Here is a 25,590-nt window from a genome sequence, read left to right as displayed (position 1 = left end):
AGAGAGCAAGAGAGCGAAACGGATTAGGCAAAACCAGCTGCGTCAGCCACGCAGGAAACTGGTATTGCAGCACGATCGGGTGCGAAACCCAGCAGATCTTCAGCTCTCTCATTTGCATAACCAAATTGCTCCCGACGTAATTAAGCACCTGCATGTTTGACAGCGTGCTGCTGGCATTCCTCCGCGCAAACTTGCTCGCGCTGAAACGAAGTGTCCCTCATCCATCTTCCCGCAGAGTGTCAAAACGCTCGCCCCACCCACGGCGCAAACACGCAAAGCTTGCAGGAACTGGCAAGTGGAAATCAATCATCGGCTGCACTTCCCCGGCTAAGGTGGAAAGGGGGCGGCTCTTGCCCGGCTCTGCCGCCCGCCCGGCTCCCTTAAATAAAAAGGCGCACTTCCCTCTCGCACAAACAGCTGACAAGCAGACAGAGTCATATGACCGCCAGCCAGGAAATCGCGGGGCAAGAGCAGAGATGTTGCTGAAACTGCCGCAGGCGATCGCGCTGTTTTCTCTGGCCACTTTGGGCTCAGGTGAGTTTTAAGGGGAACTGACCTCTGCAACTCAGTGCCTGGCTTTTTCGTGTGTGTTGTTTTAAGCTCTTACTAGCGGGGAAGTGCCCGATTGAAAACAAACCACTATCTGACTTCTAGAAGACATCCGAGGGCAACCCTCTTTAGGGAAGTTTTTAATGGTTGACGTTTTATCGCGTTTTTAATATTCTGTTGGGAGCCGCCCAGAGCGGCTGGGGTATGAATATTTGTTGTTATTATTCGCAGTTAAACTGAACTGTAAATGCACGCTTACTTATTATTTCCTAGCTACTTACATCTCTTTGGAAGCAGGGTTCACTGGTATCCGTGGGCATAGCCAGGGTTTATTTTTATTGGGGGGAGGGCAGGATTTCTGTTAGGGGAGGCGGAACCGAATTATCTGTAATGCAAATTAGTTACTTAAGCATTTCATTTATTTACTTGATTTAGGGGGAGGGCAGCTGCACTCCCCACCCCCCGCCCCGCTACGCCCATGCTGATATCTTAAGGAATTTGCTTCTGGCTTGCATTCTCCCGCCCACCGTCGCAATCCTGTACGCTGGGAGTGATGCCTGTTGGATTCAGTGGGGTTTGCTTCTGGTTATAGGATCATGGGTGTAGCCAAAGGTGGGGGCAGCTGCCCCCCATCAAGAAAATAAATAAAAATACTTAGCTAAAAGTAGAGATTTTGACAGATTTTTCCAAGCACTTGGGGTCAAAAGAAAGTAATTTAAAACAACTGTTGTTGAGACATTCCATCCCAAATCTGCTAGACCAGGGGTCAGCAACCTGGGGTCAGTCAGTGTGGTGTAGTGGTTAAGAGCTGTAGACTCGTAATCTGGTGAACTGGGATCGATTCCCCGCTCCTCCACATGCAGCTGCCGGGTGACCTTGGGCTAGTCACACTTCTCTTAAGTCTCTCAGCCCCACTCACCTCACAGAGTGTTTGTTGTGGGGGAGGAAGGGAAAGGAGAATGTTAGCCGCTTTGAGACTCCTTCGGGTAGTGATAAAGCGGGATATCAAATCCAAACTCTTCTTCTAAGGCCCATGGGCCGGAACTGGCCCATGAGTCGCCCCCAAACCATGTTGCCCGCTCGTGTTCTGTGCTAAAATCGCGGGTGCATGCGATCCAGCCCACGGAGGGATCTCCGCAGGACCGATCCGGCCCAGGCAAGATAAACTTTGCTGACCCCTGTGCTAGACAGAGCCAGACAGAGGAGGAAAACAGCTGTGTGTTCTGCCCTCCTTAACATAAGTCCTGGGTATAGGATTGCACAATGAGTTTGCTTTTACAGAGAAGCTCTTTCTGCCTGGTGGCCTTGATTACTTTCAAGCCAGGCGATCTCTGCAATGGTTCAGATGCTGATCCCTGCAGCTCTCTGTAGTGAAACACACTGGTTGGAACCCCTAAATGGATGCGTTGGTTATTCTCCACCTGACCCTCTCTGCCCACCCAGCCCTTGTCTCTGCATGTGCAGATGCAAAAGGAGCATGAGGCCCCTGAACCTGTAATGTCTGAATGGAAGAAAAGGAATTTTAGGAGGTCCAAACTTACCGCATTGTAGTATTTATGCAGCCTGTTAGGGAAAGAAGAGCTGAAATCCCCTTGTGTGTACCACAACTAAAAGTGCAGGGATGATGTCCTCTTTTGCAGTCTAACCCTGTAGCTTTCAGTATCGCAGGGGTAGTCTTTGTTGGGGGCAGTCAGATGTTATGGGACTCCAGTTCCTGGCAGACCCAGCTAATACGGCCAGAGCTCAGAGATGGTGGGAACTTGGAGCCTGAAAGAAAATGCAGGGCACCATATTGAGTATCCATACTACAGTAGGCAGTTTTCATGATTCCCCCTGCTGCAGCACATTAGCCAACACATGAATGGGGAACTGTGGCACCCCAGATTTTGACCTTTAACTCCTGTTGTCCTTGATCATTAGCTATGTATCTATCTCAACAGTAAAAGACATTAGAGCAGGCTTCCTCAGCCTCAGCCCTCCAGATGTTTTGGGACTACAACTCCCATGATCCCTAGCTAGCAGGACCAGTGGTCAGAGATGATGGGAATTGTAATCTCAAAGCATCTGGAGGGCCGAGGTTGAGGAAGCCTGCATTAGAGTGATGGGGGTACCAAAGCAAGGGTGTTCTGGTGGTGGCCCTGTGATTGCGGAATTCATTCCCCATCTTTGACCTTTTTAATGTGACAGTCTTCATTCATGTCCATTGTTCTACTGATGACTTCTGCTCATTTTTATGGGCAGTAATCCAGTTTTTAACTCCACGTTGTTCGTTACATGTTTATACTTTGCAACTAGTTATTACCCTTGCGGATTACAGGGATAGGAAGGTAACTGTTCCCTTTAAAGGCAGTATACAAATTGGTCAATAAATCAGAAATAAATGTATGTGTGAAAGTTCTGCATGTTTGCAGGATTTGCCCTGTGTTTCCAAAGTGACCATCCTGTGCATTCTTCATGGGAGTAAATCCCATGGAACACAGGGAAATAAAAAGGCATAGAAACACACACAGGTTACATATTTTACTCTCTGGGACTAAATTTGTCAAACCTCCACCTGCACTATTGGATTTAACAATTAACTGCATTCAACAGGGGATTAGATTCCTAGCATAGAGATGGAGCGATGGCTGGCTCTGGCTGAATTTCTGCTGAAAGAATTCATAACAGCCACGTGAGAAAAAAGGTGGCACCGTTTTCTGGGAGTAGTCCATTCGCAACCATAGCTTTACACCTACAGATGGGTGGGGAGGCTACTCTCACCCAGAGCAGTTGCATTGACTGTTGTGGCATCAGTTTCTGGAGGAAGGCTGAATCCTATTGGTGGAATGCAGTGAGTGACAATCAAGGTTTTATTGGAAGCCTACATGGCAAAAACTTGCCTAGGAGCTGGTTTCTATGCCTGTGTTTATCAAGCTGTGTGCTGCAGTTAGTGGGGCGAGACTGAAATGTGACAACCCTTCCTGTTTGCTGAAACAGCTCCACACCAGGCCACCTGATGCAGTAATGGCTTCCTCAGTCTCTGCCCTCCAGATGTTTTTTGGCCTACAACTCCCATGATCCCTAGCTAGCAGGACCAGTGGTCAGGGATTCTGGGAATTGTAGTCTCAAAACACCAAGGTTGAGGAAGCCTGATGTAGCAAGATGAGATGGTAAAATGGGTCTGCAGATGGAGAGCTGCACTACTGAATGTTGTGTGCGTGATCTCTGCAAGCAGAAAACTAGAACAGCAGGGAGATAACCTACAGAAGGTTTCTCCCCGATGTGTTCAATTTCTTCTAGGGAGTTCTTAAGAGGTGGAGCATTCAGAAATGCCCTACATGCAGTCCGAAGTACAGTGGTACCTCAGTTTTCGAACGTCTCTGTTGACGAACATTTTGGTTTTCGAATGCCGTAAACACGGAAGTAAATGCTTTGGTTTTCGAACACGCCTTGGAAGTTGAACATGCCACGCGGCTTCCGCTGAGTGCAAGATCCTGAGGCCTAGCTGTCGGCTATAGAGTTTTTGGTTTTTGAACATTTCAGAACTTGAACGTCTTCCGGAACAGATTCTTTTCGAAACCGAGGCACCACTTTAGTAAGTTCAAAGTGGTAAGAAGTCATTTTGCCACCTCATTTCTGCTGGATGTGTGAACCAGACCACAACCTCTTATTCACATCCATTTTCATTTCAGAAAGCTAAATGCATAAATATATTCAGGTATGTCCCACAGTAACAGTGCTCTGGGATGCCAGAGGAAAAATACATAGCTTCCCGGGGTGTAGACAGAACATCCAGTGCCTCTGGGTAATGTGACAAATTCTGAGGTATAATCCAAGCGAGACTGTTAAGTACACAGCTGTGGGGGTGAAGGTCAATTAGTTATCTCCTTTTCCTGAGTGCATAGAATATCCTAGCTGTTCACAAGACTTTACGGAAAGAGCCGTAGGCTGCTTTTGCCACCCCTCTCTTCAGCTAGCAATGTTCTTGAAATGTTCAGTGCCAAGCTGAGGTGACTGCCCACCCAAGTCATGGTTATTTGCGCTGATGCACAATGGGACTTGCCCCACTTCTCCTTTCCCTGTGTGGCCCCTGCACCATCCCCAAATCTACTCCAGAGGAACCCCCCAAATATATTTAGGTGGCTTGGAGGAGAGTGGGAGGTTGTTCTGTTGGGCAAGCAGAAATCCTTACGGTGAATGTTCACCTTAGCGCTGTGTGGAATACAACCCAAATTATTGCTTTAAATTAGGCGTAGGCAAACTCCGGCCCTCCAGATGTTTGGGACTACAATTCCCATCATCCCTAGCTAACAGGACCAGTGGTCAGGGATGATGGGAATTGTAGTCCCAAACATCTGGAGAGCTGGAGTTTGCCTATGCCTGCTTTAAATCACACCAAATACCCTTTTGCAATGTAGCCTTGAACCTCTCTAAGAGTAGGCCTCTGGGCTTCTGCAGATATTCTGACCTCAGCCTTGTGGTTTGTCTGAATTGCCTAAGAATCCTTTGCGAGGGTGTGTCTAGTAATTTTTCAGCGATGATCTGGCATGCAACTGCTTTTATGGATTTGAGTTGCACTGTACGATACCAGCCTGACCCATTGCACAAGTAGCAGAATCATTGACACAGTGATAGAAGAAGCAGCTTTGTGTGTTGAAATGGGCCGAACATTGATCTTGGTAAAGTCATACCTCGAGTTGAATGTGCTTCGGGTTGAGTGCGTTCAAGCTGCGCTCTGTGGCAACCCGGAAGTAACGGTCTGGGTTTCGCCACTTGCGCATGCGCAGACGACCAAAATGACGTCATGCGCGGAAGCGGCAAAACGCGGCATGCGCAGACGCGCCGCCGCGTCTTGCATTCCGTTCGGGATGCGAACGGGGCTCCGGAACAGATCCCGTTTGCATCCCGAGGTACCACTGTACTGGAGTCAAAAGGGTTCCTGTCCATATTTATTATGTCAAGCGCATGCACCACCTTTCTATAAAGTGTAGCAACCGGTGTTTTTTCTCCTCCTCCTTTTCAGCTGTGTATTTGGAGGAACCAAAAGAACCGAAGCAGGCATGGGGGTATGTCACTGTCAGGCCCAACGCCAGCATGTTCTGGTGGCTGTACTATGCCGACAGCCCTGCGAAGAATTTCACGCAGCTCCCTCTGATCATGTGGCTTCAGGTAAGTTCGGGCGGGATATGGGGTGTGATTTGCAGAAGGATTATGCTATCAGTTTACTGTGGCGGTCAGCAGCGGGTGGCGCTGTGGTCTAAACCACTGAGCCTTTTGGGCTTGCCGATCAGAAGGTTGGCGATTCCCTGTGACAGAGTGAGCTCCCATTGTCCTTTTCCAGCTCCTGCCAACCTAGCAGTTCGAAAGCAAACCAGTGCAAGTAGATAAATATCGTATTTTTCCGCTCCATAAGATGCACCTAAACATAAAATGCACCTAGTTTTTAGAAGGGGAAAGGGGGGGAGCCATTTTTTTGAGGATCAGCTCAAAGTTGTTGAGCTTACTTTGCAAAGGGAAAAAATCCTGTTTTTATAGGGTTAAACTCACAGTTCTGCAGCTTCTTTAGGAAAGGAAAGGGAGTTGTTTCTACAGTTTCCAGACATATAATCTAATCAGCCAATCACATGTCGCTGGGGAAACAAACAGCCTCCGTCTGCAGAGCATTCAACAATGGAGGCCTGGGCAAGGGGCCGGGGCCGGAAAGGGAGCCAGCGATCGACCACACATTCGCTCCATAAGACACACAGATATTTTCCCTTACTTTTTAGGAGGAAAAAAGTGTGTCTTCTGGAGCGAAAAATACGGTAGGTACCGCTGCGGCAGAAATGTAAACGGCATTTCCATGTGCTCTGGTTTCCGTCATGGTTTTCTGTTGCATCAGAAGCGGTTTAGTTATGCTGGCCACATGACCCGGAAAGCTGTATGTAGACAAACACTGACTCCTGAGAGTGGAGATGAGCGCTGCAACCTCGTAGTTACCTTTGACTGGACTTAACTGTCCATGAATCCGTTACCTTTTACCTAGGTCCTAGGACATTGTTATAGATCAGTATATTGTGATGTTTTAGCTAGTGAAACATCACAATGTTGAAAACCAGATATCGCCCAGCCCTACTGGCTGATGTTGGACTCCAACTCCCATCAGCGCCAGACCGTAAAGCCCAATGGTCAGGGATGATGGGAGTTGTAGTTTAACATCTTGCAGTGATTGCTGAGGAAACGCAATCCATGTTCAGCCATAGGAGAAACCATCTACCTCTGATGACCTACTTCATAGGGGTTTTGTGAAGACAAAGAAGGGAAGGGCTATAAAAGGTTTATAATCTGTTTTTCTCTCCTTTTTTCCCTAATCTGTGTGGATTCACAGGGTGGCCCGGGGGCTTCAGGAACAGGATTCGGAAACTTTGAAGAGATTGGCCCTTTAAATAGTGATCTAAAGCCAAGAAAGACAACTTGGGTATGTATCATGGCTTGTGACTAGAAGATTCATTTCCTACCCACCCACCCGTTGCTGTCTAAGGAGTTAACCATGCTTGCTCACATGATTATGAGATTAAGCAGGGAAAAGTGTGTCCCATGGAATTTAATACGAATGGCTCTTCCAGATCATGATCTCTGCACGTTGCAGTTGATCATACTATATGAGCCAGTGTGGTGTAGTGGTTAAGAGCGGTAGACTCGTAATCTGGTGAACCGGGTTCGCGTCTCCGCTCCCCCACATGCAGCTGCTGGGTGACCTTGGGCTAGTCACACTTCTTTGAAGTCTCTCAGCCCCACTCACAGAGTGTTTGTTGTGGGGGAGGAAGGGAAAGGAGATTGTTAGCCGCTTTGAGACTCCTGAAGGGGAGTGAAAGGCGGGATATCAAATCCAAACTCCTCTTCTTCTTCTTCTTCTTCTTCTTCTTCTTCTTCTTCTATATTACAGTTTCTGTTTCCCGTTTCTGTTTTCCTTTGCCCATACAATATGTGAGCTTTAGGATCCTTCCTGCATGTTTTCATCTTGGAACCAGAGTTGGCACTTATTTTATTTAGTCATTTATTTGTAAAAATATTTGAATACTGCTATATCGCAGAAATGTGTCATCGTGGTTTGCAACAATAAAAAGGAGACTATTTGGAAAATAACTGTAAACAAGTGAAAAAGCTAGCAGGATTAAGGTAAATTCAATGGTATAATATAGAAAAAAGGAAGAATAAAGGGAGAAAATAAACTAAAAGGACATGTAAGAATGTGCAGGAATGGTGGGGAAATTAAAGGAATCGGGGAAGGGAAGTCGTTGAATGTTTTGTCATAAAAAAAGATAGTAATGGTGGAAATATATATTCGAATGTGAATGTGATTTTGGAAACGGTAATAATGAAAATTATATTTTAAAAATGTGATAAAAACCAAACAATGGAAGTTTTAACTGGCCCTGATCCTTTTAAACGAGCCCAACAAACAGAAATGAAGTGGGTGAAACATCATCCTGAGTGAAAAATGGAATTGTAATTCCAGGAAAAGCCTCACTTGCTTAATTTCTGTACATTATGTGGGTGGTAAAAGTCATTGTCAATGTTGTTGTTGTGGTGGTGGTGTGTGTGTGTTTCACAAGATTAGCTAGCCTCAAAGGCTTGTTGCTGCTTATGCTGATAGTCAAAACTTGCAAGCGTACGTTAAAGAGTTTGTACTGTGGCTTTCTTTGTATATATATTTACACACCATCTTCTAAAACCTCAAACAATGCAGTCGAAAAACAATAACCTGGAACAGGAGGGGCAAAAAAGGGCTTTGTTTCACGTTTGGCACACCCCACACATTTGCATGCGCACACACATACACACACAGAGGCTAGGAGCCTCATTGGCACCTCTCTGGAGGCTTCATCTGGGTCCAAAAAACCTGGCTAGCCACACATACACACACATACCCATTAGCTACAGCTCTGAGGAATAGTCCACTTATGGGGCATTGAAATTATTTTCCTTGTTTTGCCCAGTTTGAATCTATCTGTTGCAAACATCTGAACCTGATGGAAAAGGGAAATGTGAAAACTTTGGGGAGGGTTTTTCTTTACCAAATGCACAGCCACACTTTGCTCTGTTGTCAAGTCATCTTGAGCCATACTACTGCTTATAGAAGGTTGGACAGTGTTCTCGAAGCTACGAACATGAGTCTGACCAAACTGCGGGAGGCAGTGGAAGACAGGAGTGCCTGGCGTGCTCTGGTCCATGGGGTCACGAAGAGTCGGACACGGCTAAACAACTAAACAACAACAACATATAGAAGGCTTACTCTGTTTTCTTTTGGTGATGCAGCTGCAGACAGCAAGCTTGCTGTTTGTCGATAACCCTGTTGGCACTGGATTCAGCTATGTGAACGATACGCTTGCGTACGCCACAAATCTCTGCACAGTCTCCACAGACCTGATGGTGGTTCTCAGACAATTCTTCAAGTCTATGCCCGAATTCCAGGCAAGTAACCAGATAAGGATGGAATAATTTTAAGTATTAGGTAGGAAATGTTACTTCTACAGCTAGAGCTGCAAGTAGTCCACTGAATGGCCACACGAGCCTAGAATCGAGTGTCCATGTAATATAAAAAAATAGAAATTACTTGAAATAAACAAATAGGTCTAGGATTAAATTAAGTTACAGTTAAATAAATGGGATTTAGAATGTTAAGAAAAGTGACTAAGATGGACTATAATTGAAATTGTTTTAGTTTAATAATGATATTGGAAAGCTGTTACTTTTAATTACAAGGAAACTCAGAAGGGAGGGATTTGAGGAAGTCAACCAAGATGTTTAAAAGGTTGGATTTGTGAAGAATTAAGTTTGTTGTTATAGTTTATCTGTTTATTGTTCCCTCTTTCCCCCCTTTTTTCCTTTTCTCTTTCTTCTTTTTTCTTTTTTTCTGTTTTTGTGTATCATCTTGCTTTGTGGTTTGTGTTATCACGGTGGAAAATCTAATAATTTTATTTAAAAAAAGAGAAAAGAATCGAGTGTCCAACATTTTGAAGTCAAATGTACATATTATGGTGATTACTTATGACACTATTATCTCTACCCACCATCCCTGCCGTGATGTGTGTGACATGAGGTCATTGGTTACATGGTAGAATTTGGAAGTATTTTTACTTCCAGTTTGATTAACCATAGTTTAATGTTCCTCCAGACCCCAAACTGCCATTAATCTGAAAAATTGGCAAGTCTTTAAACCAAGGGTTATGACGGTGGGTTGTTTGTTGTAACAAACCATACCTGGGATCAATCTCAGTTTAGGGTTCAGACAGAATGCTGAACTATGATGAATCAAAGGAAATACACCGGAAATCAGGAGAGATGGGAGGAGCGTGTGAGCTCATTCCTGTCCCAATAAGCCATCGTTTTATCATGACATCTGAATGCCCCTCTTGTGTTGAGAATTTCCCCGCCCTGCAAATGATGCTCGATGAAAAGGGGAAGTATACGTCCATTTTAGAATCCCAGTTTTGTGTTTTTAAGTTACTAGGCTGAATGACTTTCCAGAAAGGTTTGAGAGTTTCCAAAGCCATTGTAGAGTACAGGGATTGGAGCATGAGAGTCTCAACACTTTGTTTATTTCCTGCTCTTTTGCACTTACTGCTTCACATTCTCGGCTTCCTCAAATCGGGCAATGTGTTTGAGGAAGTCTGAGGAAATCAAATCCTTGCTCAGCTCATTTGGTAACCTTAGGCTGAGAGTGATTGACCCCATCGTACCTTACTGGGTTGTTGCGAGAATGAAATGGAGGAACTAGGTGCCTTGGGCTCCTTCGAGATGAGTCGGATGAAATAATATTCTAGTCCTTGGTTTTTCAGAAGTGAAAACCGGCATTCATAAGATCTCATGCACATCAATCCAATTTGGTACACTTAGTTTGTAGTGGAGGAGTTTGTTTTATTTTTGGAAAGAGAATGTGGCAAAAATCTGATGACCAAATCCTCAGCGGGGATCCTACAGTTCCCATAATTCCTGATTTTGGCCATGCCGGAGTTGTTCAGTGATGTATATGGTCACTAACTTGTGGTCTTATTTACCCTTCATGATTGCAAATGGAAGTGAAGGCTTTATAATCTGGCCTCGCTCCTCAGAATAGTTCAATTTTCGGTGTGTTTGGGGAGGAAGGAAACGCCGAAACTTTTATTTTTGTCTGTTTGGAGATGAGGGGCAGGCGAATAGAATGTACGGTGCCCAAAACCTTAACTGCTTTCATGGGATTTCTCTTGTAGAAAGTCCCTTTCTACATCTTTTCAGAATCGTACGGAGGCAAAATGGCTGCTGGCGTCGCTTTGGAACTGCATAAGGTACGTGGATCAAACAAACCTTTCCCTGAAGGCGGGGAGGCAATAACTTGTGGCCCTCTAGAGGTCACTGGGCTACAGCTTCCCTCATCTCTGACCATTGGTCATGCTGGCTGTGGCTGATGGAGTCTGAAGGGTGACAGGTTTCCCATCTCTGTGCTAAAGAGATTGGATTCTTCCTTAGCAACATGACTCTTCTCATGGGTGCTAGCTAATAATCATCTGCCACCGTTGCCATCAGTTGTGGAAAACAGTCGTACCTTGGTTCTCAAACACCTTGTGACTCGAAAATTTTGGCTCCTGAACGCCACAAACCTGGAAGTGAGTGTTCCAGTTTGCGAACGTTTTTTGGAACCCAAACATCCGATGCGGGTTCCGCAGGTTCTGATTAAGTGCAGGAAACTCCTACAGCCAATCGGAAGCCGCACCTTGGTTTTAAGCGTTTTCGGAAGTCAAACGGACTTCCGGAACAGATTCCGTTCGAGAACCAAGGTACGACTATACTGGCTTCCTCTCTGTTCGCTCTGAAACAGCATCCGAAATCTACAGGCTCTGTTTATAGGTTCATGTGTTCTTGAAAGCGGTACTGTCAAATTGCTGGTGCCCTACTCAAAATATTACATATTATATTGGTGTAGATCTCATTTTACACAAACTCTTGTTGACTTTTTTTTTCTTTTTCAAAGGCTGTTCAAGCTGGGACCATACAGTGCAATTTTCTCGGTGTAGCGCTTGGCGATTCGTGGATTTCTCCTCTAGGTATGTTAATGGGAGTCTTGAGAACATCTCTCCTGTCGTCCTTGTAATCAGGGATTTTTTTCAGCTGGAGTGGATTTAGCTGGCTGTTAAGGAAGTCTATTGCATCATGGAAACTCATGATTTTTCTTTTTCCCCCTTTAGATTCTGTGATTTCCTGGGGACCTTACCTTTACAGCACTGTAAGTGTTTACTCGGTCCATGCTTTTCGCAGTTAGTTTTTTACTTTTTCATGAGAACCATCAGATCTAAGGCCCATCCAGCCCAGAATCCTTGTATTTCCATAGGCAGTTGGTCATTTTTCATGTGAAATGCAAAAGCCACTCCCTCTTGTTCGGGCTGCAGTACTCTCAGATGCTAGGGCGGCCCCTTATACTGTGTACACACCATACATTTAAAGCACATTCTCCCGCCCTCCCAAATAATCCTGCAGATTGTCATTTGTTAAACTCTGTGATGAGTAAACTGCAATTCCCAGGATACCTTGTGTTTGTCTGGGGTGCTTTATAGATGTGGTATGTACGGAGCTTCAGGCATCACCGAATAAAAGAGGATTCAGACTTGCATAAGAATTACATGTGCTAGTTTAAGTGTATAGATAAAATTTTTGAAATACACAATATGCCCTACCATAGTGCAGAATACTATGACTTGGTGTGTACCTGGCCTTTCTGCAATTAATCCAGAATGCAGCAGCTAGACTGGTGACTGGGAGTGGCCGCCGGGACCACATAACACCGGTTCTGAGAGATCTGCATTGGCTCCCAGTACGTTTCCGAGCACAATTCAAAGTGTTGGTGCTGACCTTTAAAGCCCTAAACAGCCTCGGTCCTGTATACCTGAAGGAGCGTCTCCACCCCCATCATTCAGCCCGGACACTGAGGTCCAGCACCGAGGGCCTTCTGGCGGTTCCCTCATTGCGAGAAGTGAGGTTACAGGGAACCAGACAGAGGGCCTTCTCGGTAGTGGCGCCCGCCCCGTGGAACGCCCTCCTTTCAGATGTGAAGGAAATAAGCAGCTATCTTATTTTAAAAGACATCTGAAGGCAGCCCTGTTCAGGGAAGTTTCTAATATTTAATGCTGTATTGATTGGGAGCCGCCCAGAGTGGCTGGGGAAACCCAGCCAGATGGGCAGGGTATAAATAATAAATTATTATTATTATTATTTATTGCTCTGGGTGCTAAGTGTTGATAAGCAACTTCAAGGTCCCTGCTGTCTCTTTTTTATAGTTTTTGATCTTTAACCCATCTTTGGACCACACATCCTTTTGAACAGAGGACCCCTTTCAAATAGAGGGACTGTCTTCTTGAAAGTATAGAGACCTTGTCCCCAGCATATGGCAGGGTGGTCAACACATCTGTCATACGATTTTCATGTATGTTCATTTTCCCTATTTTGCACTGCAGTCTTACCTTGACGATAAAGGTTTAAAACAAGTGACCACGGCTGCCAAGAAGGTCCTTGATGCTATGAATAAAAGGCAATTCAAGCTGGCTACATTGCTTTGGAGTAAGGCCGAAGATACCATAGAGGAGGTAAGCTTTGTAAGGAGTCTGTGTGAGCAGATTAGACAGAGGTCAGCAACCTAAGACCCGTGGGCCGGAAGCGGCCTATGAGGGTTGCTTAACTGGCCCATGAGCCACCCCCGAACTGAGCCGCTTGCTTGGCGAGTCCCCGCGCGCTGCGCTAAACCAGTGCAGCATGGCACAGGTACTCTCTTCTGCGGCTCCGGAAATCGCTTCTGTGCATGCCCGGATGCCGGAAATTGCGTCTGTGCATGCCCACGATGAGGGACGCTGGTGGCGCTGTGGGTTAAACCACAGAGCCTAGGACTTGCCGATCAGAAGGTCGACGGTTCGAATCCCCGCAACGGGGTGAGCTCCCATTGCTCGGTCCCTGCTCCTGCCAACCTAGCAGTTCAAAAGCACGTCCAAGTGCAAGTAGATAAATAGGTACCACTCTGGCGGGAAGGTAAACGGCATTTCTGTGCGCTGCTCTGGTTTGCCAGAAGCGGCTTAGTCATGCTGGCCACATGACCCAGAAGTTGTACGCCGGCTCCCTTGGCCAATAAAGCGAGATGAGCCCCGCAACCCCAGAGTCGGCCACAACTGGACCTAATGATCAGGGGTCCCTTTACCTTTACCTATGTCCACGGTGCTGGAAATCGCTTCTGCACATGCCCAGATGCCGAAAATCGCTTCTGCAGAGGCACAATTTTAGGCGTCTGAGCATGTGCAGAAGTTATTTCCAGAGCCGCGGACGTGCGCAGATACGATTTCCAGTGTCGGGCTGCAGCAGTCTGGCCCATGGAAGATCTCTGTGGGAGTGATCCAGCCCATGCCCGGTAAGCCTTGCCGACCCCTGGGTTAGTAGTTTTGAAGAAGCAGAGACAGTTTGATGACTGGGTGTAAAGGAGACTCAACTCATGACTTGTGGTAGGGTTGGCATAGGTCTGTGGTTTTTTTTGCAAACAGAACCAGGAAGTGTATGTCAAAAAAACCCCTCCACAACTTTTTGGACAATCGCCTTCCTAAAAAAGCTCATTCTCCCCCACCAGAAAGCTGAATTTTGACTTGTCATGGGGGAAAACCCAGAGCTGTATAAAGCTGAGGTGTACTGATGTCTTCTGGTGAGAAGCTCTCCTTCTCGCTCTCCTCACTTCATTATCCGTTTTCTTTTCTAGTACACGAATGGTGTGAATTTCTATAACATTCTGACTCAGGATACTACTTCATCCACAGCTGCTGCGTCCATTGCAAGCGAAACAGTCCCTGTGTGTAAGTTCAGAGGGAAATGCCCTATTTGACGGCAGGTTTATCATTGCCAGAAATATCTTTGTGCCCCAGGCACATTTCCTCCAACCGTCACATTTGGTGGCAGCCGTAGGATTTGGGAATTTCCATGTTTTTCCACGCAAGGCCTCATTTATGGCCTTGGATGCTGCACTGGGTCATATGACTAGACAGATCATATGACCAAGGAAAGGAAATATTTCTCCTGGGGAATCTTTCCTAGCACCAAATTGCATGACGGTGCCAAGCCATGACTTTTTAATTTGTCTTTTAGCTATTAGTTTTGATTCTGCTGCCACTCATGGGATGTTTTATTGCTGTCTCACGCTGTCTGATTTCCCCCCCAGCTATTGTAGGCTGTTTTTGTTTTGTTGGTTTTTAAATTTTTGGCCTACTAGGAATCACCCTGCAGTTCTTGCAACTGAAGGGTGAGGATTTAGGCTCTATAATTAATATGCGTCATCTTTCCAGATAAACCGGCTCATGCAGTCTCCAATAAAAGCCTTTCTTTATTTCTCTCCCCTTCTCTTTCCGTAAGTGAAACTATTCCAGCGTCATGTACAACATCAAAGTAAGGACAAGCTGAGTGATTTGATGAACGGGCCCATCAGGAAGAAGCTGAAAATAATTCCAGACCATGTCAAATGGGGAGGTAGGGCCATAACTCTGGAATAAAGCTGAAAATTTCCTGAAAATAAGCGGTATTTTGTATACTCTGATCTCTGGAAAATTGAGGGGGTGGTCCTTTTGATAAAGCAGGCATAGGCAAACTCGGCCCTCCAGATGTTTTGGGACTACAACTCCCATGAACCCTAGCTAACAGGACCAGTGGTCAGGGATGATGGGAGTTGTAGTCTCAAAACATCTGGAGGGCTGAGTTTGCTTATTCCTGTGATAGAGCATTTCCAGTCTGTTTCCCTATAAGTCTTCCACTTTTTGAACTGGATTCTACAGTGGTACCTCGGGTTAGTAACACCTTGAGTTACAAACACTTTGGGTTACAGACTCCGCTAACCCGGAAGTAGTATCTTGGGTTAAGAACTTTACCTCAGGATGAGAACAGAAATCGCATGGCAGCAGCAGCGGAAGGCCCCATTAGCGATAGTGGTACCTCAGGTTAAGAACGGTTTCAGGTTAAGAACGGACCTCCGGAACGAATTAAGTTCGTAACCAGAGGCACCACTGTACAAAGAAAGAAATTGCGACCCAGTGGAAAATCCCATCTGTTCAAAGAGCAGAAGTGGCTTCCATCAAAAGCGCGCACGCGCACACACACACACACACACACACACACACACACACACGCAGCCCAGTGCCAGATTTATGTATAAGTTAAACAAGCTATAGCTCTGTTGGGGCACCCCCAAAAAAATTAAAGGGGAAAAAACTGGATGTACATTTCCAAAATATAAGATAAAAAACAAATAAAATAAAACCTATACACAACAAGTGTTTTTGTGTTGTGTAGGCTCCTTTGATGTAAGTCATGCCCCCTTCCCCCGCTAGCCTGCTCCCTAAAATATCACTGGTTTGCTCATTTCTATATAGGGTGCCTACAGTCTGCCTGGACTGGATGAATGTCGGCCAAGCTGTTGTACCTGTTATCTAATATTAAAGAGTGCTTATAGACTGATGATCAGGCAGCATAGACTAAGGGTGTGAGTCTTACGCCTACTGATTGGTTTCATGTAATACATAATTTGTTTATTTTGATGCCGTTATAAAATTACTTTAGAAAAATATTCATCTTTATTATGAAGTAAAGGTAATGGTAAAGGGACCCCTGACCATTAGGTCCAGTCGTGGCCAACTCTGGGCTTTGCGATGCTCATCTCGCTTTATTGGCCGAAGGAGCCGGCGGCGTACAGCTTCCGGGTCATGTGGCCAGCATGACTAAGCTGCTTCTGGCGAACCAGAGCAGTACACGGAAACGCCATTTACCTTCCTGCTGGAGCGGTACCTATTTATCTACTTGCACTTGGATGTGCTTTTGAACTGCTAGGTTGGCAGGAGCTGGGACAGAGCAACGGGAGCTCACCCAGTTGTGGGGATTCGAACCGCCAGCCTTCTGATCGGCAAGTCCTAGGCTCTGTGGTTTAACCCACAGCACCACCCGCGTCCCTTATTATTTAGTAGGCCTATATTATTATTTACAAGTGCAGTTCCCTATTTACCCCCACTTGCTACTATAGTACTATATAGAAATATTATAATTATATTAAATATTTTACTTACTTACTTATAAAGGGCCCCATTACCTTTAGTAGCTTAGGGCCTCATCAACCCTAAATCCAGCCCTGTTGCAGCCCCACTTGTCCCCAGTGCTCCAGAGCAGATTTGTGGGGAGCAGTGGGGAAAGAAAGTATCTACTAAAGTTGCCTCCTCTTTCTGCTAGTTGGAGTGTTCCATGGGCAGAAGGAAACTCAAGATCCCAACCAACGGGTGATAGTCAACTAAGTTTTACTCAAGTGTAGACCCATTAGACTTAATGGACATGCCTAGGTTTCAGTAGGTTTACTCTGAGTAAACCTTAGTGGACAACCACCCTGTGGATTGCATCTAATCTTCGTCATACTTGGAGTAGACCATGGGTAGGCAAACTAAGGCCCGGGGGCCAGATCCGGCTCAATCACCTTCTAAATCTCGCCCGTGGACGGTCCGGGAATCAGCGTGTTTTTACATGAGTAGAATGTGTACTTTTAAAAAAAATGCATCTCTGGGTTATTTGTGGGGCATAGGAATTTGTTCCTTTTTTTCTTTTCAAAATATAGTCCGGCCCCCCACAAGGTCTGAGGGACAGTGGACCAGCCCCTTGCTTAAAAAGTTTGCTGACCCCTGGAGTAGACTCATTGAAATTATTGGACATAACTTAGCTGCGTTAATGTCAGTGGGTTTACTCTGAGTAGTACTTAGTTGGACACAAGCCTTTGAGTCTAAATTACATTCTGACCTGATGGCAGTTGTGAACCTTGGTGGAAAACTCTGTCTGTCTTGGCAGGCTTGTTTAGTTTAAAGAGAGCATGTGGAAGTATATTCTTTTCAATTACTTTTCTCTGTTTAATGAGAAGAGCGTATATACATGAAGACTTTAAAATTCGCACTTCTATTTTTTTAAAAAATGCAAATACATTGTTGGAGTTGATACGCAGTTTTATTTGCACAGAAAAAATGGAAGGTGGTCGACTGTTGTTTCTTAAAGAAAGTACATGCCATTGAAAGTTCTGATTTCTTCTCCAACGCATAAAATGTTCTACTTCTCCTTAGCAGTATATCATACTGACTCGGATAACTCAGAGCCTGGCCCCATGAGTGGAAAAGCCACGCTGATTATATTTCCTTTCCTTGCCCCTGTCTCTTAATGTTTTTGCCATCATTCTTCCAGGCCAGTCAAAAGACGTGTTTGCGAATATGGCTGAAGACTTCATGAAGAATGTAATAGATATCGTAGATGACTTGCTGGCAGCCAACGTCAATGTTACTGTCTACAATGGGCAGTTGGATCTCATCGTTTCTACCATAGGTAAGGATTTTTCTGGGGGTGCAAGGGTCAGGGGTCAGCAGAGAGAGGGAGGATGACGCTATAGGCAAGGCATCGCATTTTTGAAATCCCATTTGCGTCTCACAGTCATGATACTATGTAGCAGGGTTTCCCAAACTGTTTTCAGACTACAATTCCCATCATCCCTGACCACTGGTCTTGCTAGGTAGAGATGAAGGGAGTTGTAGTCCAAAAACAGCTGGAGACCCAAGTTTGGGAAACCTTGGTAGAAGTGTTAAACTTGCTTGCTAAGGAGTTCAAATACTTGCTGTGCCCCATTCTGAGACTTCACCAGTCGTTACTCCAATGTTTTCAAAGCTTTAAGATCTAGAAACTTACCGTATTTTTCACTCTATAAGATGCACCAGACCATAAGACGCACCTAGTTTGGGGAGGAGGTAAACAAGAAAATAAATATTCTGAATCTCAGAAGCCAGAACAGCAAGAGGGATCGCTGCGCAGTGAAAGCAGCAATCCCTCTTGCTGCTCTGGCTTCTGGGATAGCTGCGCAGCCTGCATTCGCTCCATAAGACGCACACACATTTCCCCTTATTTTTTAGGAGGCAAAAAGTGAGTCTTGTAAAGCAAAAAATGCGGTAATATTTGCTTCCTCCCACCTCCTGCAACTGTCTGTCAACCCAGCATACGAGGAGCTGCAAACATGTGCAATTCTGATAAGCCATTCAGGCTGAGTTCTTGCAGTGTGCAGTTGATAATATACACAACTGACTGGCTTTCAGGGCCTGTTTCATCACAAGGCAATATGACCAATGCCCTGAGAACTCAGGCTTCTGGAAGCATGCTTGAATGCCTGCCCAAATATTTGGATTATAACCAGGTTGCCTTGTCCTAGGCTAAAACAAGAACTTCTGCAAAATGTACAAAGCCTATACAGTCATACCTCGGGTTCCAGACGCTTCAAGTTGCGTTTTCTCAGGTTTTGGACCACCGAAACACGGAAGTACCGGAACGGGTGACTTCTGGGTTTCAGCAGTCGCACATGCACAGAAGCGCCGAGTCGCAACCCGTGCATGCGCAGACGCGCCTCTGCGGGTTGCGAACGTGCATCCCGCACGGATCATGTTCACAACCCGAGAGTCCACTGTATTCAAATATCCACTTTTATGTCGTTATCTCTTTACACCTAAGGCAACATGGTTTGTGGAGACCTGACTTGGGAACAAGCTTGCTGGCTCAGGTTTGCATTTAAGATGCAAACAACCTGCCAGGAAGAGGTGAATCCGCAGCAGCCAATTTAGAAAAGTAATTTTGAAGGCGGTTCCAGAGACTATAATTGTTAGTATCAGGAAAGACAGGGTGGAGACGAGAGGCGGTGACTGTAGAAGTCACAGGCATATTCTGTGTGCACGTGCCAGTTGCTTAGAAATGTCTTAAATGTTTCCCTGATAGTGTCATGGTTCTCCTCGGGCAGTTGGCAACCCACCTTTTTGTAACATCTCATCCTGTTGCCAGTTGAGTCACTCTATTTCAATATTCCTCCCCTTGGTTCCTCATTCTGGTTTGGATTCAGTGCCAATTAATAGTGTTTCCTGCACGAGTGCTCTGTCCTCTCTTACCCAGTACAGCCACGAAGAGGAGAATGCAGTTTGTAATGTCCAATCCCAAACTACAGTTTCTTAACAATTCCGGCTTGCCTTCCTAAGATACTGGACTCGGCTACGTTAGTAAAGAAACAGTGATTTGAATGTGCTATAAACATGCAGCACCAGATGGCGCCAGAGAGCAGGAATTTTTTAATACGCCCTTTTCCATAGGGTTTTTTATTTATTTATTGTTATAATCTAATTTCTGACTTATTTATAGTGGTCCCCCCTGCCCGTGTGTAGATCCACCCATTGTTAAGACCAGGCATAGGCAAACTCGGCCCGCCAGATGTTTTGAGACTACAATTCCCATCATCCCTGACCACTGGTCCTGTTAGCTAGGGATGATGGGAGTTGTAGTCCCAAAACATATGGAGGGCCAGGTTTGCCTATACATGCACTAAGGGAGGAACAGAGATGTATGCCGCAGGGTTAAAAGAAAAACAAGTTTCTATGCCAAGCATAGGCAAACTCTGCTCCCTCGGCCTGGAAGCGAGATGAGCGCCACAACCCCATAGTCGCCTTTGACTGGACTTAACCGTCCAGGAGTCCTTTAACTTTACCCCCTTTCAGGCTTCCTATGGAGCTCTTTTTTGTTCCTTTAAATTGATTACAGTGGTACCTCAGGTTACAGACGCTTCAGGTTACAGACTCCGCTAACCCAGAAATAGTACCTCCTGTTAAGAACTTTGCTTCAGGATGAGAACAGAAATCGGGCAGCGGCAGCACGGCGGCAGCGGGAGGCCCCATTAGCTAAAGTGGTACCTCAGGTTAAGAACAGCTTCAGGTTAAGAACGGACCTCCAGAACGAATTAAGTACGTAATCAGAGTTACCACTGTATATTGATTATTGCAGGGCTGGGGGGAAAGTGTGGTATTCCAGGGTCTTCTAAAACAGGCAGAAAAACCCAATAAGGACGTTTCCCGCTACCGCCACCATTTTTTGTGGAGTGTGATGTCTGGCAAAACAGGACACCTCTCTCTTACATGAGCATTTTCTCTCCCCCCCCCCCCTCAATTATCTGTTTAGGCCAGGAAGCATGGCTGCGGAAACTGAAGTGGCCCATGCTGAAAAAGTTTACTGCGCAAAGATGGAAGCCTTTATATGTAGGATCAGAATCCACAGCGACGGCCGCTTTCCATAAATCCTACGAAAACCTGGACTTTTTCTGGATTCTGAAAGCTGGGCACATGGTAAGTTAACTCGTATGCCTTGGGAAAGAAACAAAATGGAATATAAAGGAGGCTTGATTGCTTTAAATTGGATGCTCCTGTTGCAGTCTTTTCAAGGAGTTACTTTGTTGGCAGTTGCAGTACATCATTTTTGGGTGCAATGACTCGGAGAGCAGGGATTTAGCACCGTATGGAGAATCTTCACTTATGCTCCCGTGCAAGGTGCCAAAGGAAATAATTATAATAGCCGTCTTAATATTTCACAGAACAAGGAACACGGAACAATTGAGTTGAAACCTTTTATTGGTCCAGCTGGTTTTATAAAATACTGCTAGAAGCTTTCAAGCTGCAAAGTATCTTTCTTCAGGCCTGTGTGTTTAAGAGAGAGAAATACATAAAAACCAATAGGTTATATGTGACCAGGCTTATAGTCATAACAGTTCCACAAAAAGGCACTTGAAATAGGGCTGGGGGCTGTTTGTCATCGAGCCAAGGCTAGGCTACTTCTGGTATGCAGGTGGCACTGTGGTCTAAACCACTGAGCCTCTTGGGCTTGCCAATCAGAAAGTCGGCGGTTCGAATCCCTTTCGACGGGGTGAGCTCCCGTTGCTCTGTCCCAGCTCCTGCCAATCTAGCAGTTCGAAAGCACACCAGTACAAGTAGATAAATAGGTATGGCTGCAGCGGGAAGGTAAACAACATTTCCATGTGCTCTGGTTTCTGTCACGGTGTCCCGTTGCTCAGGAAGCGGTTTAGTCATGCTGGCCACATGACCTGGAAAGCTGTCTGTGGACAAACGCCGGTTCCCTCGGCCTGAAAGCGAGATGAGGGCCGCAACCCCATAATTGCTTTTGACTGGACGTAACCGTCCAGGGGCCCTTTATACTTCTGGTACCTGCCTGGGCCTGAATAAGAACTACAAAGGATGAAAGGGAAAGGGAAGCGAACACAACTGCTTTGTCCTTAAGGGGCCATGTCAAAATGACTAAACCCTGTAGGTAGTTAGGGAAAATCCTGAAATCACCAACTGCCAGCAAGAGACAAATCTCTTGATGTCGCAGTAGTCGCTGCAGTTCTGTTTCTTACAGTGTGGAAGCGTGGAGCGGGCACAATGATGATTGGACAATTTATTCAAGCTGGCAGGCTCCCATAAGTTGAGACCTTTCATTAGACGATAGTGATATGATGAGATTGCACTGGCCTTTGTTTCTTGGGAATTTTTCAATCCCGTCGTTGCGCTTGAAATCAGTAGGCCTCAGATTTCTCTTACGGTGCTCTACCTATGCCAAAACATACTGTGTGTGGAGGGGAGGGGAGCCTTACCCTGGCATCTCTGGATCACTGTCTTTAAACGATAGCAAATCCTGAGATGAATAATATTATAGCTGGGGTTTGCCCCCCCCTTTTCTTTTCTAAATGACTAATCATTAGCTGTGGCTACCTGTGACATTCTCTCTAGCAGCTTCTATCATCATTATTTATTATTTATTCAGTTTTCATACCACTCTTTATCAAAAGATCCTGGGGCAGTGTACAACATTAGAAACACGTTACAGAACATCCATAATAAAAACATAATAAAAAAGCATAGTGACAGACAGACAAATAATAAAAGAGTTAATAGCAGTCCATGCATGCCAGCATGATGTGATAGAGTCCTGAAGAATTATTATTATTAATAATAATAATAGTTTGCAGACTGCCCTATACCCGCAGGTCTCAGGGTAGTTCACAAGATAAAATCAAAATAAAAACAAAAACAACCCCCAAAAGCCCCAGCCACATTGTAAAAGGCTTGAATCCCGAACGCATTGCAAGTCGAACGTTTTGGCTCCTGAACACCACAAACCCGGAAGTGAGTGTTGCAGTTTGTGAATGTTCTTTGGAATCTGAACATCCAACGCGGCTTCCGATTGGCTGCAGGAGCTTCCTGCAGCCAATCGGAAGCCACGCCTTGGTTTCCAAACATTTTGGAAGTCAAATGGACTTCCGGAACGGATTCCGTTCGACTTCCGAGGTACCACTGTGCTTGGACCTAGGAGACCAGGGTTGAAATCCCCTCTCAGCCGTGAAGCCGATTATCTCTCAGCCTAACCTACCTCACACTGCTGATGCAAGGATTAAATGGAGACAGGAAGAAGTGTGTTTGTGTACGAGCTCTCTGGAGAAAAGGTGGAATAAAAATGTAATAATGGAAAGAGAGTAAAGATCACGTTGCTCTCCTTAACAGGTACCAGCCGACCAAGGAGATATGGCGCTGAAAATGGTCAAGATGGTGACCCGCCAATGCCGCTAAGAGAACTGGGGGCCGGCTGGCTTGGCTTTCCCACAAGAGCGCATCATGCTGTTGGAATGTTCTCATTGCACACGGAACTTGCGGGTGGGACAGTAGCTCTTCAGCGCGGTGGAGTCTTTTCCCTATATGATACGCTATGCAAGGCTTTTTTTTTTTAAAGCATTGCCCTTCACACTCCTCTGAAACCACAGCCTCTGCCTCCGCGGTACCCCCACTGACCTTCGGTACGATAAAGTAATTCACCGAACATCTGCTTTCTGCACCGTCGCCGCTTAAAACGGGTAAGAGCTTAGGATCAACTGAGGTTTGCCGAGCCCCCGGAGGACGAGTGAAAAGCAGAGGCTCTGTTAGACGAGCCCTTCTATTAAACCACGGCGTTTGCTGTGAACGACTCAGGGCAACCTTCTATGTAGAAAACAAAACAAGCCTACAAAATATACTGATTAGGAGCCACTTTGTAGTCTGGCTGGGTGGGGCTGTTTGGCTGACCCTGGAGACAAAAGCCCACGTGGCACCAAAGTTCACAGGCTTGTAAAATGTGTGGGGTGGGGATGGGGAAATGCAAATTATGATAGGGAAATTTTATTACATCTAATTTTAAGGTGACTATTTTTTATATATATATATACGCATTCAGAAAAGCACTGTTACACAGGCAGTCTGGGCTTGCAGCCCTAGCTTTAAATTCCCAAAGATACCAGTCTTCCTTTTGCAACCTCCTGAAGCTTGATCTACGGCACAAAGGTCTGAAACATGGCCGTGGGCAAACAGGCCACAGCGATCGCAGCATCAGCGCCCCTGTTTTTCACTGTTGATGTGATTGAGGCTACAGTCTTGGGCAGAGGGACCAGCAGTGGCAGAGGACTAGTAGGGAATGGGGCAGTGCTTAACCCTTGCACTCCTGCCCAGTTTTCCCACTTGAACTTGACCCAGTGGAAACTATCTGCGCAGTAACTCATCCTGTCGTTTAAAAACCCAGCACGACATTGTAATGGTGTTGTGTGTTTTTTGGTAGGTATTCTTTCCTGTGCTTCACGTTTTCTTGTTAAATTGGGCAGCTGGCAGTAAAGGCAGCTGCTGCCACCTTAATGAGGACTAGTTGCTAGGCTTGTTTGGTTTTTGCTGTTTACAACCCTTCCTTGAATGAAACGAGGCCCTCAACCAGAAACTCCCAAGGTGGGTATGCAGATCTCTGGACCTTTGTTGCTCTGTGAAATGGGAAGATGAAGGAAAAGGTCTTGCCAGATGCTGCTTTGCGTTGTCCTCTCGTGGCTGTCCCGTCGCGCCCGTGCCCTCCCCCCGAGTTTAGAAGTCTATATAGCAGCACCCCAAGATCAAATTGCAATACATCTCTCGAACATTTGTCCAGGAGGAGAGCGCTATGTCTTGTTCAAATATGCCGGATGTTGGAAATGGAAACCATGTTGCTTATTTATGTAATGCATGTCTTTCTGATGACTCTGAATAAATAATAAATGGATGGAAGCCACATTTGCATGGTGCATATGAACTCTGCACGCAGAGCTCTTCAAAACAAACACTTAGAGACAATTATATGTTTCCGGTGAATACTTCTCCATAGGCCATTAACACATATGTTAAGGTTTAGATGCCCACCTTTGTTTACTAAAACAGAGCTTCTGTCGTTCTCAGTCTGCCTGTTGTGGCGGCCTAGGCTTTGTGTATGCCCTGATGCCATTATTTCTCTGGGTTTGGGATAGAAACCGATTTACCTACCTTCCTCTAAACCAGCAGTGGGGAGCCTGTAGCGCTATGGATGGTGTTGGACTCCCAGCTCCCATCAACTCCAGCCAGAATGCTAGGAATCTTTTGCCCAGCATGGGAATCAAACCCACAACCCTGAGATAAAGAGACTTGTGCTCTACCGACTGAGCTATTAATTGCTACTTGATAATAGCTGTGATTGGATGGGATGCAGGTGGCGCTGTGGGTTAAGCCACAGAGCCTAGGACTTGCCGATCAGAAGGTCAGCGGTTCGAATCCCCGCGACAGGGGGAGCTCCCGTTGCTCAGTCCCTGCTCCTGCCAACCTAGCAGTTTGAAAGCACGTCAAAGTGCAAGTAGATAAATAGGTACCGCTCCGGCGTGAAGGTAAACGGCATTTCCATGCGCTGTTCTGGTTCGCCAGAGGCGGCTTAGTCATGCTGGCCACATGACCCCGGAAGCTGTACACCGGCTCCCTCGGCCAATAAAGCGAGATGAGCGCCGCAACCCCAGAGTCGGCCACGACTGGACCTAATGATCAGGGGTCCCTTTACCTTTAATAGCTGTGATTGCAGCTGAGGGCATGGCACCACTTTGGAGGAGGAGAGGATTCCACAACATAGCTTTAGATTTTTATTTTCCTTTTAAAAGATGACAACTTAATACAGCTGTTTGCTACAGAGATTTTCTGCCCGATTCCACCCAAAACGTTTGTGCTGATTTTTCAGCAAGCGTAGACAGAATCTGTTGCAGTTTTACTTCTGTGCATCATCCCATTTTTCTGAGACATATAATACATCTGAACCTCTTAAAAAAAAAACCAATAAATCCGCCCACAAAGATATATTCTGTACCTTCATTAATTGTCACGGATT

The 25,590-nt window shown here is 45.7% G+C and overlaps 1 protein-coding gene across 2 annotated transcripts; it reads left to right on the top strand.

The window, feature by feature from the left end:
* Positions 1–333: 333 nt before the first annotated feature.
* On the top strand, positions 334–24,480 carry SCPEP1 (serine carboxypeptidase 1). Of its 2 annotated transcripts, none has more exons than XM_081181403.1 (13): positions 334–534; positions 5,552–5,697; positions 6,896–6,985; positions 8,827–8,982; positions 10,761–10,835; positions 11,519–11,591; positions 11,733–11,770; positions 12,996–13,124; positions 14,273–14,366; positions 14,920–15,033; positions 17,764–17,901; positions 20,554–20,717; positions 22,926–24,480. In XM_081181403.1, exons 1-13 carry the CDS (start codon positions 477–479, stop codon positions 22,989–22,991), a joined length of 1,341 nt encoding a protein of 446 aa, XP_081037529.1. In that variant the 5' UTR covers positions 334–476; the 3' UTR covers positions 22,992–24,480. The 2 variants fall into 2 exon arrangements, with proteins under 2 accessions (XP_081037529.1, XP_081037528.1); XM_081181402.1 differs by having other exon boundaries at positions 336–534; positions 8,827–8,986; positions 10,765–10,835.
* The last annotated feature ends 1,110 nt before the right edge of the window (positions 24,481–25,590 follow it).

Source organism: Podarcis bocagei (genome assembly GCF_964188305.1).
Source record: "Podarcis bocagei genome assembly, chromosome: 2".
Taxonomy (NCBI): Eukaryota; Metazoa; Chordata; class Lepidosauria; order Squamata; family Lacertidae; genus Podarcis; species Podarcis bocagei.
This window is presented reverse-complemented; position numbering and strand designations above follow the sequence as displayed.

Excerpts from the sequence above, each read along its gene's own strand:
- SCPEP1 (XM_081181403.1), top strand. The coding sequence starts at position 477 with ATGTTGCTGAAACTGCCGCAGGCGATCGCGCTGTTTTCTCTGGCCACT. Across the intron at positions 5,698-6,895 it reads CTCTGATCATGTGGCTTCAG|GGTGGCCCGGGGGCTTCAGG; the intron begins GTAAGTTCGGGC and ends GTGGATTCACAG. Across the intron at positions 6,986-8,826 it reads AGCCAAGAAAGACAACTTGG|CTGCAGACAGCAAGCTTGCT; the intron begins GTATGTATCATG and ends TTGGTGATGCAG.